The 20,828-nt window shown below is 32.4% G+C and overlaps 1 protein-coding gene across 5 annotated transcripts in view; it reads left to right on the forward strand.

Annotated features, from left to right (window-relative positions):
* The window catches only part of NEK7 (NIMA related kinase 7), a 145,974-nt gene that overhangs the window by 91,819 nt on the left and 33,327 nt on the right, over window positions 1-20,828 (forward strand). For all 5 annotated transcript variants that reach the window (NM_001258200.1, XM_077991365.1, XM_077991366.1 and 2 more), the window contains 4 exon segments: window positions 212-274; window positions 1,734-1,844; window positions 15,410-15,518; window positions 16,401-16,508. In NM_001258200.1, the coding sequence (NP_001245129.1) occupies window positions 212-274; window positions 1,734-1,844; window positions 15,410-15,518; window positions 16,401-16,508 (391 nt within the window).

The following is a 20,828-nucleotide window of genomic DNA, read 5'->3' on the forward strand; positions in this document are numbered from 1 at the left end:
TCTTTATCCATTTTTTAAATACTGACTGCTGAAAATGTAAGTGTTGTTGGTAACGTAAGATACCTGCAGACCTCTATAATAAATAAAAGCTAATCGGAAAGAAAATTCCTTAGTGTACATATAATTACATGTAGAGTATTAAAATGAATTTACATGATAGCTTGAACCACAGGTTATTATTTCATTAAATAATTCTGGGTTCTATTTTTAGATATTTGATTTAATGGATGCCAAAGCACGTGCTGATTGCATCAAAGAAATAGATCTTCTTAAGGTAATTAATGAACTATTGACTCTTTTGAACATAACATTGTGATAAAAGTGATTTACTAAAATATCACACGTAAACACAAAAAGGTTTTTAAGACTTACACTACACTGATTTTCAAGTAATATTATGTAAGGTTGAATTTCAGTATATTGAAGAATATAGTTATTTTTTGGATTTATTGTTAAATAATATAATCAGAACATTTGGTAGGACCAGCTTTTTTTTTCTCATTTCAAACTAGGAAATAGATAAAACGGGCATAAAACATTGAAAAAATTTTTTTCTTGACCACCCCAACAAGATATATTCTAAAGGTTAAGTAATATAAATGCAAATTAGTATTATCTCAACATGTATTATATTGAAATGGTTCACATGCATTTTCTAATGTTTCAAAACCTTTTTCCAGACTTAGACAGAGTGCATCTAAAGAGTATGCCAGGAATTAGCTTTTTAGTTTCTCATCTACTAAAAATATGACTGAGACCTCAATTATTTCTGCACTGATTCGTTTATAGTGAAGTTTCTTTTGAGAAATGCTGTGGCTTATGTTGTATTTTTAACTTTTAGTTAAGATTTGGGTGTTTTTTTATGCCATCCATTTGTGTTAGTGCCTAAAATGAACCAGATTTATGCAAAAAGGAAAAAAGTAAGGTCAAAGCAATGTTTTCTGACTATTTTGTTAGTTGTAGTTATTTCTTGGCACATGAAGTAGCTGGCTTAAATATATGTGAACTTTTACTGTAGAAATAGCACGTCATCATAGAAAATTTGCGGAGAAAACTTTAAGTAGAAAGAAGAAAGTCACCCATACTTTCTGCATAATTTCTCAGAGAAACAATGCATCTCATATTAATGTGTTTAAAGATTGAACAAAAGGACTGTAAATGAGTAGGGACTGATACATGTATTTCTACAAGGTAAAATTTTTCTTAGGGATGATTTTATGAATTGGCTCACATAAATAAGTCCTGTATATTATTTGATATAAAAGCAATAGTTAGATATAGTATAGTAGATACCAGCTGTGTTTTGTCTGCTAGCTGGAGTTATTCTAGGACCAGCCATAACTTCTAAATAGGAGTAAAAAGGGCTACTTTATCATTGAGTGTTCCTAAATGAAAGTTCTCATTTTGAGGGTGTAATTTTTAGCAGTTGGTGACCTAATTCTGTCATTTACTTCTTGCATCTGTTGATATACTTATTGGGCTTAGCAGTACTTTTAAATTAAGATTTAAATGTAAAATATATTATTTCTAATAATATTAAGGTGAAATTATACCTTTTACTTTTAATAATTGTAGTATTTGTTTCAAAATTCATTAAAGAAAAATATACTGTCATGTTAAGATTTCTATAATTTAAAAAATACAGTTAAGTTTGTTCTTAAGTTACAAAACTGTAAGTGACTCTTAGAAATTTACAGTAAGAAAACTTTCTGATGCCTGTTTTATTTTCTCAGCAACTCAACCATCCAAATGTAATAAAATATTATGCATCATTCATTGAAGATAATGAACTAAACATAGTTTTGGAACTAGCAGATGCTGGTGACCTATCCAGAATGATCAAGGTAAGTTTTTAAAAAATCGTCTTAATATTTTGTTTTGTTTTTTCTAATAGAATTGTCTGTTAAACATATAGGGATATTAGATATTTTAAACTAAAGACCTCAATGCAAGACTTATCTGGTAGATATGTAATAAATAGTAGATGATTAGTGATCATAATTCTGAAACTGGTTTACTTGGTGATGTTTCCACTGGTCAGCTTAAATATCTAAAACCAAAACCAACTTGGAAAGGGACCAAGATACTTGTCTTCTATAAGTCAAGTTTTGCTGTTTGATTCTCTGAGCAGACCATGCTTGCTCCTGTGTCTCTGGACATGAGTAAAAGGAGGTAGAAAGAGACTCTAGAGCAGCCTGACCTATTTCTGGGGGGGATCCATCAAAGAAAGTGGGATTTGCAGTCAGACCTTGGATATCAACCCCACATAAAAATTGTTTTACCTTCTTTTCTAAGGGCATATTAATTGGGTTTAAGTTCAGCTGCAATTAATAGAAACCCTTAAATAATAGTAGCTTAAAAACTGTTTGTCCTTGGGCCAGTTACTCCTCTGCGTCACATTTTCTAAAAAACAAAGTAATAATATGACCTACTTTATAGGATTGTTGTAATTATTGAATTAATTAACATTTATTAAGAGCTTAGAAGAATGCCTCACACATTGTAAGGCTATGTAAATGTATCTGCTGCTGCTATTATTATTATTGTTATTTTTATTACTTCTCTGTCACGTAAAAGTCTGGGGCTAGTATGGTAGCTCTGTTCTATCAAGAGTATTTTAGAGACCTAGCCTATTTCTAGCTTATCAAGTCACACTAGGCTTGAAGGGACAAAGAGTACATGCTGGCTTTATCTTAAAGCACATTCCTGAGTGCTGCCTGTCACACAACATTTTCAGCTTCATTCCCTTGGCCAGAATGTAGTCTCATGAACCTATCTAGCTGCAAGGAAGGCTGGAAAAGAAAGTCTTCATTCAGCTGGCCGTGTGCCCAGCTAAACTTCTGTTACTATGGAACACAACTTGAACCATCTAGAAACAAACAAGAATAACTGAATGAGAAAAACAAAAGCTATTTATTCGAGCTTGCTGTAGCAAGGGAGTCAGCCAATCATCACTTGCATCTTGGCAGAGAATTGAAAGCAGACAAAGGAATGAAAGGTTTATAGCGGGAAGAAAAGGGTAGCCTTTGGGTATGCCCTGATGGGAGACTGCTGACATAGAGAAGCTATAGACCAGCTGACTAGAAACAGGGTGTCCTTGTGATTGGTTAGGAGTACATATTTGGCTTTCTCTGGTTGGTCCTAGTTAGAAGCAGGGACAAAATTAGGGAAGCTGTCAGTTGTTATTCAATTGTTATAGAAGTTACTGTTTGGCTTCCTAGATTGTCACTAGAGAGAGCAGTCTGGCTTCCTGCAAGTCTAACTTATAGCACGCTGACTTCCTGTGTTGTTTAGTGTAGATAAAGAGTTGATTTCCTGGGCAGGTAGGAAAGATTGATATGTGGTTGGATATATGTACATACATTAGTACATATGTCTTTAAGTAGATGGATGGATATGTGTACATGCATTAGTACATATGTCTTTAAAAAGTATACATATAAACATACTATATATTACTTAACCATCATAATAAAACTATGTGACAGGTATTACTGACCCAATTGTATTTATATGGTCCTTCCTTTTTCTCCCTCATTCCCATGTCCCAGAAATAATCTCTAACCGTTACGTGCATAAAACCTTCCCAACTTTACTTACTATCTTTATACCCATTTAAATATAAAAATATATACTGATACACGTATTCTTTCTCAGACACATCACGATTTATTTTATTACTTTGTTAATAGATAGTTGGATTGTTTTCATTTTTATTCTTACAGAGAAATCTCAAGTACAAAGTCTTATCTACATCAATACAACTATATCTATACATACTCCATTGTCTATTTCTATTACATAGATTCGTATACATATTGCCGAGTAAGAGTATACACATTTTAAATAATAGCTATTGCCAAATTAGTCCCTTAAATAGTTAATACCAATTTGTAGCTTTTAAAAAATATCTCTATATTTTATTTTTTTATTTATTAGACATTTACTGTGTGCCAGGTACATGGTTTATGGCTTTTTGGAACTCGTCATCTAGTGGGATAATCAGGCATTTGACTAATACTAATGTAAAACTGTATACCTGCAGTTGTAATAAGTTATATAAAGGAAAAGTGCGGGTTATAAGGGATGATTATAACAGGACCTCTGAAACTACACTGGTGAATTCAGATGGCAATTAAAGGATTTTAATCAGTTGTCCTAGTTATTTAATCTTAATGATTGAGCCAGTTTCTACATCAATAAAATTGGGTCAGTAATACCTGTCTTACAGTGTTATTATGATGGTTAAATAATATAATATGTAGTATGTTTATATATATATTTTGAAGACATATGTACAAATGTATGTACACATACCCATCCATCTATCTGTGTCTTTATGCATGTATGATATCTCATAGGTATTCACATTTTCTTTATTCCATTTAAACCTCTGATCACTACGCTTCTAGCCTCCTTGCATCATACAAATCTACTCTTTTCTACTCTTCAAAGTTGTCTTTATTCCTCCAGTTTTACAGAGTATTTAAAAGTCACTAGCCAGGAGCACCCTCACCTTCCCATGACTGAACCTGCTAGACCTACTTGTGTCTGTTACTGTTCTCTCCTCCTTCTCTCCTGTTACCATATTCTTGTTAGATAGGAGGGATTGTTATGTTTCCCTCCACCTGGGTTCTCTACCCTTTCTCTGCCTGTATTCTCAGAAATCTTAATTCCTATCATTATCTGTTCCCAGTCCTAGATTCATAACCATTGTGCACTTCTGAGTTCCTTCTCTCATCATTTAAATATGCTCAGGTCACTGTTATTTTAAACATATTTACATGTATATACATGCACACATACCTGTTCCCCATTCATTCATTCATTCAAAAAACTTATTTTCCAGTGGAGAAGTCAAATGCTAAAAGCAAGTAGAATATATGATATGCCAGATGTTGATAAATCAATTAAGAAAAATTAAAGAAAGAAAAGCAATAAGGATTTTAGAGAAGGTGTGTTGCTATTTTATTTTATTTATTTAATTAATTTTTTTGAGATGGAATCTCACTCTGTCGCCCAGGCAGGAATGCAGTGGTGCGATCTCGGCTCACTGCAACCTCTGCCTCCCAGGTTCAAGCAATTCTCCTGTCTCTGCCTTCCTAGTAGCTAGGACTACAAGCGTGCACCACCACACCCGGCTAATTTTTGTATTTTTAGTAGAGACGGGGTTTCACCATATTGGTCAAGGTGATCTCGAACTTTGACCTCAGGTGATCCACCTGCCTCAGCCTCCCAAAGTGCTAGGATTACAGGTGTGAGCCACTGTACCCAGCCTGTGTTGTTATGTTAAGTAAGATAATCTCAGAAGACGCTCTTAAGTCCTACTACCCTCACCTCTGCCTGCTTTTTCCTTCAATTACTACCCTAGTTCTTTTTTTTCCATCACAGTCAGACACTTACTCCTGACTCTCTTTCCAACCTACCACACATAATAGCTCTTTAATGACCTCTATCATGAAAGCCAAAGGACTTTGTCCAGTCTTCATTCTGCTTGATCTCTCAGCAGCATTTGGCCCTGCTTTTCATACCCTTCTTCCTAAAACACTTCTCCACCGGCTTATTGAGTCCCACAGTGTCTTGATTTTCTTCCTACCTCTCTGGAGACTATCATTTTTCTTAACTGAGTCATTCTCTTCTTCCTGGCCTTTAATGATGGAATTTTAAGTTTCAGTCCTTGACTTTTTTTTTTTTTTTAGTTCTGACTCACATTATAGCTGATCTCATTCATACCTGTGTATTCAGTTACTGTCTATACTCTTGTTGACTTCCAATTTTTTATCTTTAGCATGGAGCACTCTCTAAATTCTGACTCTATATTGGCTCAATATGCCTGTAAACAAATTCCTTACAGACTACCCATCCTCCCATATTCCCTAACTCGAGGCCTGGCACCAATTTATCTAGTTGTGCACTCTGGAAACCAGGATTCTTTTTTGACATTTCACTCTCCCTTACCTCTTCTTTTCAATCTCACCAGATTCTGTTTATTTTTCCTTCTAAATCCATTCAAATTTCTTCACCTGGCTCCCTTTCCATTTCTCTCCCTATCATCTCTCATTTGGAGAGAGAGATAGCTTTTTAACTGTCTCCCAGTATCCAGCACCCATTCCTTAAATCCGTTTCTCCATCAGTCTTTAAGACGTTAGAGGGGAGAGAAACAAAGCAAAAGGAAAACCTCCTTTCAATCAAATCTTTCTAGGTTTTTCACTTTAAGGGTAAAGACTAAAATGTTTGGCAAGATTCAGCAAGCCTTGTGTTCTATAGAAGATACGCTCCCTCAGAGAGGATCAGAGTCCGTTTTGTGTATTCACATATCCCAAGTGCCTAGAGCAGTGCCTGGCACAGAGCTTGTGCTCAGCATATATTTGCTATAGAATCTAACTCCTGCTCTTGCTGTGGCATATTGGCCTTTCATTTCCTTGAATGTGATTTTATTTTACCTGGGATGCTCTTCTCCATTCTTGGCTGACTTTATTTCTGCTTGTACTTCAGTTCTTAGGTATCACTTCCTCAAGCATTTTCCTTTCACTCATAGAGTACTTTATGGTGTAAGTGCTCCCAGAGTGCCCTTCCTACATAAGACTTAGTAATATAATCATGCATTTATGTGTGTAATTATTTTATTGGTGTTTGTATTTCCCATTAGACTTAAATTTCTTTTGAGCACAGAGACCATGCTGGCTTTTCTTGCCTGGCTGTCTTCAGTTCCTAGCTCATAGTACCAACTTCGATAAATATGTAGTGAATAGATGTATAGAAGTTGGTTGTTTTACTTCTATTACACTTCTCTGTTCCAGGGCTCAGTAGATAACATGGGTGGTTGTATAATTGTCACAACAATTTCCTGCTGCTTTATGCTCTGGTCTCATAGAGAGTTGCTGTGATATTCAGTGTATTTTTTTACGGGAGTGGGGTTGGGTAGTTAAGAAATTCTAAAATTGTTTTCTGAACATGCTTATTAGTTCTGTAAGTAGTTCTTTATAAGATAGATTATATCAGGAAAAAAATCATAGGAACTTCTTTTGTGAAGGAATAGAACAGTGGCTTAAAGCTTTGTAAAGGACAGCAGTGAATGCTTGAATTGTAATGAACATGATTCATTTCTTTAGTGAGTAATATTGTAAATCATTGTGCATCATAGCAATGTATTTCATTCTCTCAAGTCTTCAGCTTAATTGGGGTAGAAGAGGAAATATAGCTTCTGGTCTGTATTCCAGAAATGAACCTCTGGATAGCATTGCATCAAAGATTTTTACAAGTAAATAATTAATTGGTTCAGAGCAGACTGACAAATATAATTAAGCAATTTATAGTTGAAATATTCAGTATTTCTCTAATTAGTGACAAAGGAATACCTGAGGCTGTGGTCAGATGAAATACTTCCCAGATGAGTTTTAGGATAAAAGGAAATCTAGAATTTTTCATCATAATTTCTTCATTATCAGCAATCAGAATTTTAAAGGAAAATCGACCTTACAAAACAGATTTCAGTTAAATTGTGATGTATATGCCATATATTTTCTTTATTGTAGTTAAATTGGACACATACATGCTCCATTTTGTAGTATGTCTTATTATACTGTTTATTTCTCTATTCTAATGTCAAGAAACATATTTGGTGATGAAGACCCAGTGTAGAGGAAATTAATCTCAAAAATATATAAATAAGAAGATTTTAAAATTTCAACTTGTCAATAGAAATGTTACTGAAACATATTTTAAATTTTCATGGTTCATTTCACAATATATACTTCATTCATTGAACTATTTGTAAGTATGTGTATTTATAACTACCTATTGGTAAGTCAATTTGAGACAAATAGAAGAAACTATAAATGTGTGTACTTAATATTATATATTTTTAAAAATTGTTTCGCCAGAATATCAATGAAATAAAATGTAACCTAATAAATATTTTGAGAAGAAACTCAGAGGTTTGTTATCTGCCAAGAGAATGTCATACCATATCACAGTGGCTAAGGAGGAAATGAGTATTATTCTTATAAATATTTTTTAGTTAAATATGCAATACAAATAATTTAAATGGATGTCTGTTTTCTGCCAGGAGTTTGGCACTGCGCAAAATAAATAAATAAGACCATCGTTTCTTATTTCTAGGATATTTAGGTATAGGCTATCTTCTTAGATTGCTGACTTTGTGTTTTCTACCTTGTTACCACCTGTAGGTCATTCCTTCTAAATTTGCTAGGAGCCTTAAAACTCCTTTTGTTTATATATACATAAAATTAATTTTACATATTGATTTTTCATGTGTTTACAGTTGTATTTTGTATTAATTTTTTATTGCTTCATAGCAAATTACCACAAATTTAGCAGCTTTAAGCAACACAAATTTATTAACTCTAGATTCCTGTGGATCAGGATTAGTGGGTTCTCTGCTGAAGGTCTTAGAAAATTGAAATCAAGGTGCCATCTGGGGCTGTGAGCTCACTGAGGTTCAGGGTCTTACTCCATGTTCACTGGTTTTTGGGGGAATTCAGTTCCTTGAAGTTGTATGGCTAAAGTTCCTGTTTCCCTCCTGGTTGTCAGCTGGGGGTATCCTTAGGTTCTTGAGGCTGCTGGCCGTTTTCTGCCCCATTTGTCTCCACAACCTGCCATTGTGTTCCCTTAAGATCAGCAGGAGAATTTCTCTGGGTTCAGATCTCTCTTGACGTTTTTGAATGGCTCACCCAATTAGGTCACGACTACTCAGGCTAATGTCTTTCTTGATTAACTCAAAGTCAGCTGATTAGGGACCTTAATTGCATCTGCAAAATCCCTTCTATATAACATCATATAAAATGGGAAGAGTAATTAATAATATTCACATGTCCTACTCACATTCAAGAGAATGGGATTATATAACAGGACTTGAGAATTTAGGGGAGTGATGTACATCTTAGAATTCTGCTTATGGCAGACATTAATATATTAGCTAAATGTCAACCATGTTTTGGAGATAACTGTTATTTTCAAATATTGTAACTCAAAAATCTTGTTCACCTACTTGGTTTGGCTGTTTTTACATTTGCAGACACATTTTTATTTGTACTTATCCAAATGTAGAGGTTGTATTGGAAATAAAATCACTTTGAAATGTCTTTTACACTCTTGGCCTTTGGATCCTTAAAGCAATAAAGGTTTCCCAGCAGTCCCATCTCTCTTTGATAACTCTGATTTATTGTTTACCAGGATACCTACACTTTCCATTTCAGCCTCTGGACAAAGTGTATAGCCCATGTCAGACAATTATGAGAACTGCCAGTGATTCCAAATGCAGTTTCTCACTAAGACTTTTGTATAAGATCGTCATCTGTCTTATATTTCATTTTAGAATTATTCTGAAGTCCTACAAGTTAGTAGCGCCATCTGAAAAAAAGCTACACAGGATTGAATATTCTTTTATATATATAAATTAAAAATATACATTTTATATATATACACACACATAGATACATTTACTTAGGTACCTATATAATATATGTACATCTATGTGTCTATATCTGTATAAATTTTTGTCTACATATGGTATGTATATATAGGTGTGTTACATAGAATTTTTTTAAAGAGCAATGTTACTGATAAAATATCACTTGTGTTTTCCTTGATACTTAAGTAGTTTGAAATTGAAGCAGTATAGAACTTAGAGATTTTAGGAAATTGAACACTTTATACCATGAAATGACCATTATTTAATTCTGTGAGCATAAATAAAAGGTGGTGTATGAACTTTGATCTTTGTTTGCTTGGAAAAAATTGAAGATAATTTTGAAGGAGCTTATTGCTCCTTACATTTGAAGATGATAGTGATATAAAACTCCCTTTTGTAAACCATGAAATAGCATCGCGAGCAGTAATTTTGGTAACTGTAGACACTGAAGTAAAGATAAGGGTTCAGACACCATTATGTTAAGCATCTTAATTTCTCTCCTTTAGATTTCAATTGAGATACTTTTACTGTTCTGCTGTGTTTTCTTTGTTCATTATGAAAATTAAAATATCTCTTCAACTCTTACTGTTGTCTAGTATAACATAGCAAGAAAGAATTTATTAAAGAGGGAAATATTTCTGTTTCTCTTTGTGACCTTCTTTGTCTCCTCTAAGACTGACCGACTATTCTTTTTAATCTCACTTTATCACTAGTACTCTGATGCAATAGAGAAAACATTTTAAGTATTTCCAAGTATTTTCTTATCAGTTTTAGTAATGTGGAAACTTCTCTTAAGAATTATTCACATGGCAGCAATGCAGGGACCATTCTTTGTAGTAATTCTATTGCATTTGTGTGTTTTTATTGTTGATCTTTTAGTTTTTTAATATTCTAAATAAGTTCCTTGATATTGATGTACCGGTTTTCAGGAGGCAACTGTTTTGGGGAAGTTTTGTGACTTTATGAGTACTTATTTTTCTTGTTTGCTAAATAATTTAAGAGGTTTTTTTCCCCTCAAGGTGTAATTGCTCCCGAAAAATATTTTCTGTTTCACATTTTCTACCCTAAGATGAAATGTATTTTTGGCTTGCATTAATAACCTGCATAATTTTAACTTTTGGGAATCAATTGATTATATTTATATTCTATTATAATCTAAAAACAGCTTAGCACTCTTAATAGATTTTCAAACATTACAGGAAAAGACAAAGACTGGTAGACCTTGGATAAGAAGATAAAAAGATGCTAGTGATAAGTATTCTCAGTGATCTCATGACTGTAAGGCCCATTCTACTTTACACCTTCTAATGCAACTTAAGGTATCTGAATTTTATTCAGTGTGCCAAGAGAGAAAATACTTATGCACTGTAAAGTAGTATTACATGCCAAAATTTTAATTTTATATAATTTCCCACAATTGTATATAGCAAATATTTGTAAAGTTTAGTTTGTTGATAACTCATTGTACCTTCCAAAGAAAAATGTTTCCATAGAAAGATTAATTAAAAAATCACACTTAGAACTGCCCATTATACTTCCAGAAGCATCCTTTTTCATCACCCAGTATCTGTGCATTTGATTCTTTGAAATAACCACGACAAAATATAGTCTTATAAAATTGCATTATAATTGCAATGCTGTGTTTGGGAACATCCCCTCTGATGGTAAATGTTTGACCTAATTACAAGCTTATAGCAAAGAACTCCTTGTCATCTCATGTTAAGACCTTTTATATTATTAAATGGACCAGTAGGAATCTCTGAGTTTTTTTGTTGTTACTAATTGGATATATGAAGGATAAGGCATACCAGGAAACTATTATTTTTAAGTATGAAATGTGCCAAACAGACATTTATTATTTCTGTTTCATTTGAAACTAAGACTGTAGACCCACAGATTATATTTCAGAAGTGGTGGAGACTTCATAGATCATCTCCAAACTAGGAAGCTGAGACCCATCAAGGTTAAATGGTTTGTTCAAGGTCACACAACCAGTTACTGTCAAACCTTATAATCAAGTCTATTATTATAAGATGGATATGGATTGTGTTAGTGGCACATTTAAACATTTGACAACACTCCAAGCAGGAAATGCTTCCTTATATTTAACATAAATCACTTACTTCCTCTTACTAGATACTTGAAAGAAATGGAGAGCAGCTGGTGCCTGTAATTCCAGTTCTCTTATAACTTCATTATTTCTCATCATTTAATTAACATTTTTCCTAATCCTCTTCAAACACACCTTGCACACCAGGATTGCATTTTGTTTTGTTTTGTTTTTTAAATTTCTTAAACACAGCAGTACATTTCTAAAGGATGCTTAGTGTATGATTCTCTGGATTGGCTACACAATTGCAAGTCCCTTTGTTAAATATTAAAAATTTTTAAAACGGCAGTAACAGGGCTTTAAACCAAGTGCCAGACCTGCATAATACAGGTTTCCTGCCCATGAAGCTGACCCTAATAGTTCCAGATATTTTGCCTGAAATTTTCTTTTTTAAAGATTAACATGTCAAACTGTATGCTTAAATGTTTTGATATGCCACAGAGAATAATAATTTTTTTGTAAAATAAGATCGTTTTCTATTCTTTCTCTGTTGATGAGGTTATGCTGGGTAATATCATTGAAGCTTTTCCTGAGATTTCTTGAGGAAGAATATTATAATTCTATAACTCAGAAATAAACAGTGTATATTCTACTTGGAGTTGTAATGTCTAGAATGCAGGAACCAAGTTACCCAATGGAGTTCAAAAATGGTGCTTAGATATTCAGTATCCACTATGTAATTGGATTTGATCTGGTTGTTTAATTTGTAGTAGGGTGTTTGGAGATTAATAATTTTAAAAAGAGTGTATCTATTAAGATGTGACTATTTTCCCAAAATCTTTGAAAGGAAACAGCTTGGATCAGCTGTAGCTCTTTTTATATTAATATAAATCACTTAGATGGTGATGCAGATGGGTTTTACCAGATAATGCTGAATTTCACCTAAGTGAAATGTTGGTAATCTTACACATAAGTCAGAAATAATATAATCTGATGTTTGTATATACATACATTTTGTATGTAAATTGATTAACTTTTTGTCACATCTGATTTTTCTATTTGAATAATATCCAGTATTTATTTGGATAATTTTGATAACAGTAGAAAAGGTGCTTTTAAAGTAACTAGTATTTGAAGATTTGCATAGAGAAAAGACTAGCCTACTTAAAAAAAAAAAAGACTAAACAAAATTATGTCCAAATTATCAGGTGTATATGGGTGTTGATTTTTGCTTGCCCATAAATTTTTGGATACTTTATTTTCAACTACAAAAAAAGTTGCAATTCTATTTCATAGCATAAATATGGTAAAAGCACCCTGTCACATATTCTTTCATTTTCTTATAAATATTTATATTAGTTCCAACTTTTAGATGTATTGGTTACATTATTTATTGCTATATCAAAAACTTGCGATATAACAAATATATGTACATTTTTACTTTTTACATGTTGGCATTAGATTTTTTTTAATCAGAGCTAACCATTTATATAGAGCTGCCTTTTTTCAAGGGAAAACAGGATTTTCAAACAATAATGCTCATTGGCTAGATGATTAACTTTTAAGAAGATACGTGTTTATTAGAATAAATTTTAAGAGAAGGTTGTTCTTTCTTTTTTTTTTTATTTCTTTGGCTTTATAGAAGTTCCTATTTTGTGGTGCTAATATACATTTTACCCATAGTAAAAAGAATTCAAATTTTCATTGCCTTTTTGCCGTTCATCCTCTTTTAAGAGATAGCCAACAGTGCCACCATCAGAACAGACAGGCTCTTCTCATTTTAGGTGTTGGTTTTCTCGAAAAACAACAAAAAAAACAAAACCCAAAAAACCCTATACTTAAGGAATGGTTTAAAAACCACATATGTTTAAGCAGACATTTATTAAAAATAATGAGAGATACTAATGGCATAATGAAACTGCCTTTATTTTATGAAAAAATCAAATTCATGTTATTCTTCAAAGGCCTATAACTAATTTGGATACTTAACTCTTACCAGGTCATTCTGAGTAGTAGTATATTGAATTCAGCTTATTGTCATCAGTTTTAACTTGTAAGCTACAGTCTCAAAGAATACAAAAACATGAAAATAATCAGATCATCTTGGTCCGGTAATGTCTTCCCTATTGTGCAATTTGGGGGCGATTTTTAAATTATGCCTTTTCTTTTAGACTTGATTTCTTTTTTATAATGGTATTTAAAAAGTAAACTTCCAACTACATTATAATTATGATGATTTCAAAATCTGTATTAAAGCATAAAAATTTGTTTTCATGGTCTGATATGTACATGATATGGTATATTTATTTTTGAATGAAAAGAAACCTGGTCCCCATCTTCCTGTTGACATCAAACAGTCCTCTGATATGCTAATCCAGCATCAGGGAGAGCACATATATACAGGGTTTATTTGGATTCATTCCAAGTCTGAAAGAAAATTATGTGTAAAGAACTGATTTTGCAGCATTACCCCCTTTGAATGAAAACTGATGTTGACACAGTCTGCAATTAAAAAGACATAGTCTTGAAACATGATATGGGAGGTTTCTAACATTTTAGTAAGACCCTGATTTGCTTTTTAATTACCTGGTCATCTAATTGTTTTTTATTCTTTGGGATATGTTACTGATGTAATAGCTATTGAAATTGCTAATAAATTTATTTCTGTAGTATGTGTTATAAGAAAGATTAACCTAAGATTATTAGCTTTTCCTTAAAGATTTATCCTTTGGTTCATACATTGAGTACATGTGAGACAGTAGATATAATTTTTTGCTCAGTATGAAGTAGGGATATCAGCGAATTTCCTGTACTGTTTTTCCATTCAGCCTGCCCTCAGCTGGTCACTGGTGTAAAAACTGAAAGGTAGCTGTTTTAGAATTTTCTCAAGTATAGTTCCTCCATATTCAATAACAAAAAATCAATTTAGTTGGACTTCTCAAAATATCTCTGGATATCTTTGGATAAATTGCATTAAAGTACATATTTAAATTTTAATATATATATTTTAAAACAGTTAAAATTATTAGAAAATTTTATGAAAACCAATTAAAATGCAGTATTCATGTTGGTTATTTATAAGTATTGTTAAGTGGGAAACCACTTGCATTTTGTTTTTGAAAAATAATTTTTATGTATTGAATCTTTGTAAGTCTTACAAAGCTAAGAACTTTGTCCTTGAAGTAGTATATTATTAGTGTAGTCTTCTAGCAGATTTATTGTAGAAAAAATGAGCATAAATAAGTACCTCTGGTTTTACAATTATTGTAGTATTTGCCCTCTTATGTGCAAGGACCTCTCTCCTAAGTAGCCTGTTGGTGCTGTCAGCTTTTTGCCTGGGCATTCCTGTAAGGTTTTTCTTCCGTGGAGTTTAGTTTCATTCATTCAAAGCAGAATACAAGTTTGACTTGCATTGTACAGTAGAAATATTCATGAAAACTTTCTACATAAATTCCTTTTATTTATTTAACTTTTAATAAATTGTGATATTTCAAATCACCAGGGTGGTTCAGTATTTAAAAGGAATTCTATAGTGAAACCTTCTGCCAGGAGAAGAATTGTCTTTTAATGAATGTAATTACCTACAGGTATCTAGACTTTTTTATTCTGGCTCTTCTTAAAATCAAATTTGACATCTTCCTTTTAAGACAAGAAATTGTTTTAGATGTTAATTTTTTGAAATAGTGGGACGTCACAAAAATGTACCGTTACACAGTTTCCGCCAACCTTAGTTATGATAGGAAAAAACTTAAGCCATTATGTCAGATAAAATTCTTGGAATCATTTCAGTATAAAGATCATATGCTTTTCAGCTGATAATGGTAGATAAAATTAGGTGTTTTTCTGACTTACAGATTTTTTTCCTATCAGAATCCAGTCTTGAGAAATTTTAGATTTTATAATTCTTATTTTTAATTTTCAAAAAGCATTTTAAGAAGCAAAAGAGGCTAATTCCTGAAAGAACTGTTTGGAAGTACTTTGTTCAGCTTTGCAGTGCATTGGAACACATGCATTCTCGAAGAGTCATGCATAGAGGTAAGATAAAATCATTAAGAACTTTTAATCTTGTTTTAAATGATGTAAGTTCTTTAAAGTAAATGTCTTCCAGTCATTACATAGTACCATACTTTTTTAGGTAATTATTTTCAAATTATAATTGTGCTAGAATGTTAAACCTTTAAATAAAGCACTACTTGATTTTAAATAAGAATGTAAATTAATCTGCTTGACTCTTATGAGCATCTTACAAACCAGTAAGATGCTGTTGGTAAAGAGAAGACAGCAATCAAATATATTTAAGGAAGAGTTTTTTGTTTCTTCAATTAAACAATGTATATCATAACCACTTAGATTTTTAATATTCAGTATTAGCTCAGCATTCTTATCAGTCAAGTGGTTGAGCAGAGTATGTTAAGATTACATCAATGAGTAATTGATCCACTGATACTGAAGTGTGAAAAATTTTAATACAATTCATTTATGCAATTAAGATTTTTAAAGCCATCTAAGTAAATAATTATATGCCTAATAGTGTTGTGGTTTTATATTTTATGCAAATCTACCAATACATTAATCTTTAGTAAGATATTTTATTTAAAATTAATATCAAAAGGACACGTGTATTTTGTACTTTAAATTTCACAGGTTTTTTTGAGAATGGAAAACAAAATGCATTTGAAATAGAAATTAATAATCACATTCATCATAGTACATTGATGATTAGCTGTCTATCAGAGAATCGAGAACTTCTAGGTATTAGGATATATCAGAATTATTCAAAATAAACTAATTGGTCCATAATTCAAACTTTCATGATTAAAATAAATTTTAAATTCTATCATGAAAAGTAGTTCTTAATTCCTTTAAAATTTCTAAAATGTCTATCATCTTTTACCTGATCCCTTCCTTTATTCACAGATATAAAACCAGCTAATGTGTTCATTACAGCCACTGGGGTGGTAAAACTTGGAGATCTTGGGCTTGGCCGGTTTTTCAGCTCAAAAACCACAGCTGCACATTCTTTAGGTAAGAGACACAATATAATTTCATTCAGTTACTTTGCGTATGTGTCATTAGAAGATAAGAGGTGTACCAATTACATGCCAGCTCTTACATTCTTAATAAAACTATTTTGAAAATCACCAGGTCCTGAACAGATGCCTGCAACTCTCTATTAGGTATAAGGTTTCCTCTAATATGACAGTTGGATACTTCTGTTAACTTGACCTCAGGCAGACATTGAGTAAAAAAAAAAAGTGCTGATAAATCTGGTGTAACTATTGCCATAGAAAAGTCCTTTTATTCTACATTTAATAATAGATAATATGGTGATTAAGCTGTCTCTTGGAAGACTTCACCAGACCATTTAAAAATACAATAGTAGTTTGTAAATTTTTATTTATTAAAATAACATATATAGTTTTGAGTGTTATTGTTTAGAAATAATAGAAATTACTAAAAGATAATTTTTAAATTGGGTAACTTAAAAGGAGTGATAGGGCTTATCTTAAAACTCCTCAAATCATATATTCTTCATGTAAATACAGGACTTAGATCAAATGGTGACAATCAGAATTAAGTAAAAGTTATGTTAAAAATAAGTTGGCTTTGATTTAATGGTGCTCGTCTTTGGTGTCATAATTTCATTGAAAGCTATTTTTTTTTATAAAATTGTTTTGAGATATGAAATAAAAACCTTTTAAACGTCCTGATGAGGAATAAATGAGTTATACTAAATAACAAAGTAGTGAAATGAACATCTGAATTAATTGACTAGAGTTTTTAAGTTTTCCCGGCTTTGTTACCTAAGGTTCTGTGTGGCCTTGAACCTGTCATTGAATGTTTCTATATTTCTAAAACAGTACCTGAAACGTATATAAGTACTCAGTATTCGCTGAATTACAAAATATTGTATCCTAATTTCAAGAGTGTTGGAAAGATAATGCTTTGCGTTTTTAACGGGATTTCAATTTTGTCAAGTATTTTGAGAAAATGAAATTTCGCACTGATGCTGAATAACAGTTTTTTTCTCCTTTCACTTCACATTTATTTTTATAGAGCATTGTAATTTTTCCTGAATAAAGAAATTTGACATGAAATTCCATAAGAAATGCATATAATTTGCCCAGCACTTTAATAAAGTTTTATTGGGAAAGTTGAGAGTGGAGGATTTCTATAGAGAAAACAAACCTTAGACTGTTTCAAGCCAGTGCCATTTGTCAGTACTTAGACAACGTTTTCACTTTATGTTACTCATCTGAATAGAAGAATGTCATAAAAGCATTCTGTCACTAGTTTAGATAGAAATGCCAGGCTACAATTACATACACACACCTGCACATTCCCCTGCTCATGCACACACGTGTGTTGTTTACATGCTGCTTTGCAGACTATCTCTGAGCCTGCTGTAGTCATCCAGCCCAAAGGATCCAGTGTTATATGAAACTCAGTTTCGTTTTGTTTGATTTGCCTGATACTGCCTCTTGTAAAAGTTCTAAACAGAATTTAAGAACATATATGCATCTCCAAATTGAGGTGATATGCTAGTAGAAATTATGGAGTAAAATTAATTTTAATAGATTTAATAATTCATTATGAGTTTCTAATACCAAGTTTTATCAAAACCAACTCACCTAGGGTCATGTAATTATATATATGTAATATATAAACATTATGTATATTTATATAATATATAAATATATTGTTATATATATAAATGTGTGTATATATACACATTATAAATAAATAAAATATATGCTCATGCCCATAATTACTAAGCATTCTAAGACATACCTGAAATACAGCAGTGAAAAAATAGAAATAAGACTGTTTTCTTAATGGATGAATCATAGAATATTAATTTTTTTCACAAGTATTTTTTGTTTTACATATTATTTTGAGAAAAAAATATATCCTTAAAATAAGAAAATTTCCTTTATCCCTTCTTGTCTTCTCTGTGAACTGAAGATTTTGATTGTTTAAAACGAAAGTTCATTAAGCACAGTGCATTATATACAAATAATTAAAATTTGGACTCTAGTCTACTAAGGCTCTTTGGACCCCATAAAAATCCTACTTAGAAGAATCAAGAAAATTCTCTGCTAACATACTATATGTAAAATAGCAAGGATAGAAATCCTGACAGACATTCTTGATGACAAATTGACCCTAATTTTTAATTGTATTACTCTGCTATGTTGTCATATATTTTTAAGAGCAAATTTAAGTTTTCTTCTCAGAGTTGGCACTGCAAAGTAATTGAAAAAGTGGTGACCTATGCAAATTTATTTTGCTTATAGAAAACACAAAAGAACTATAGATTTTATTGTGTGTTGATTCATTTTTTAATTTTACTGAGGATACAATCTATAGGGCATGATTCATCCATAGAGCAGGTATACATTTCAGTGAAACTATAAATAAATGAGATCTCTATGTAGTTCATAAGGAAAAATCTACATAAGTTTACCTTAAAGTTTGTACTGGAGCCAAATTTCTTTTAACTTTGGGAAGGAGGTATTTTCAGGAATTTAATTTTAAAATGCAAAGATATATAGGATTTTAAAAACATCTTACGCATTTATATTTTCAAAATACATTTTTGTTGAAAAATCAAGATACGGTTTTAACTTATTTTAATTCATTAATAGGATTGTGCACTTCCAAAAACTATGTTTGTATTTAACAATCCTTAAGAGATTGGCAAGTCTTTGCATTTTCAATTGTCTGTTCATTTGGTGTCTCTTATTTTTATCTTTTGATTCCATGATAAATCAACATACAATAAAACCTGTAGTTCTGTCTTCTGTAGCAAATAAAATTGTATAGGTGGCCACGTTTCCAATTAGTTTTCAGAACCAATTCTTAAAAGTATGACAGCATAGTAGTAATTCCCTTAATATAAGGATTGAGAATTACAAATACTAAATCTGATATTGTTGCATGTTCAAACTATGTTCAGATCTTCAAAACTGAAAAATATCCTAGCAGGTCTTCACCTGTTTTTCTTCTTCCTCCCTGCTACCACCACATACATTGTCTCAAAATATCTCTACTTTCCGTTCCCTCATTCCCTCCTCCTTACTCGATAATTATTTCACATCTGGACTAGGAGATTACCCTCTTTTGTTTCTAATATTTTTCTTCATAATCCATCTGTATGTTTCCACTAGAGTTATCTTCCTCAGAGACACTATCTGATTGTGTTACTTTCCTCAAAATCCTCCTTGGTTCCCTGTTGCCTGAAGAATGTCATGCAAGGTCCTTGACCTGGCATTCAGCGCCCTTTACAGTTTGGTGTCCTCTAACTTTCCACTCTGATTATTGACTGACTGTATCTCCCCAGCTCATGATGTGCCAGCCATGTTTTTCCTCTTGCTTTCTTCTGAAAGAATGAACACTGGGATTTGCATGCTCTGTGGGACCTTTATCAAGCCATTTATTAACTTTTCTAAAACTCAGTGTCTGGATTTATAAAACTGGAAATGCAGGTAATAACCATCCTATGTTGTCCCTTAACTCCTAAACAATTCCTGACCAAATAATATAATGAATGCAAGTGTTTTCTTAACACTGTAATAAGCCGGATAAATGTTCACTTGCTTATGGTGGTGGTGAAGTGATGAAGGTGCAGAAAAAGAAAGGGGGAAGTGGAGGAGTTCTCCATGTACAATTTATTTATTCTGCCTGAACTGATTGATTTAAAAACCTATTATATGCGGGTGCTATTCTAGAGACAAGGAATGTAGCCTGAGCAAGACAAGTCCTTGTCCTCAGGGAGCTTACCTTATGGTGGGAGGAAATAGATAATAAAGCAAACAAAAAACTAAGATGAATTATTAGTGATATGACAGAAAATGGCCAGTTGGGGAACTAATTTGGAGAGGGTGAGATGGAGCAAGTCCCCTCTGAGAAGGTGATATTTAAAGTGAGATGCAAAGGATGTAAAAGGGGCAGCTATGAAATAATGTCCCAGGTAGACTGAAGAGCATTTCATATAAAGGGTGGATACAGGATAAGCTCTGTCTGCTGGAACTGAGTGAAGAAAAGACAGGGCTGGATGTAGGAGCAATTCACATTTTATTCTAAGTGCAGTGGCAAGCTTTCACAAGGTTAAATGTAATGAGGAGAGCGATGTGATCTGGGTTGAAGGCAGCAGCCACAAACCTCTTCGTTCTTCTTTGGGCTGAGCATTCCCAGGATAGTGTTCTATTTTCAGGGTCTTCTGTGTCCTGCGAGTCTGCATCTTTTCCTCTCAGAGTACCCCTTAGTATGTGCTACCCAGAACTGAGCAGAGTACACCACATTGGAACTCATTAGCCCATAAAACAGAATGTTTACACTGCC

This window comes from Macaca mulatta, chromosome 1 (assembly GCF_049350105.2).
Source record: "Macaca mulatta isolate MMU2019108-1 chromosome 1, T2T-MMU8v2.0, whole genome shotgun sequence".
In the NCBI taxonomy this organism is placed as follows: Eukaryota; Metazoa; Chordata; class Mammalia; order Primates; family Cercopithecidae; genus Macaca; species Macaca mulatta.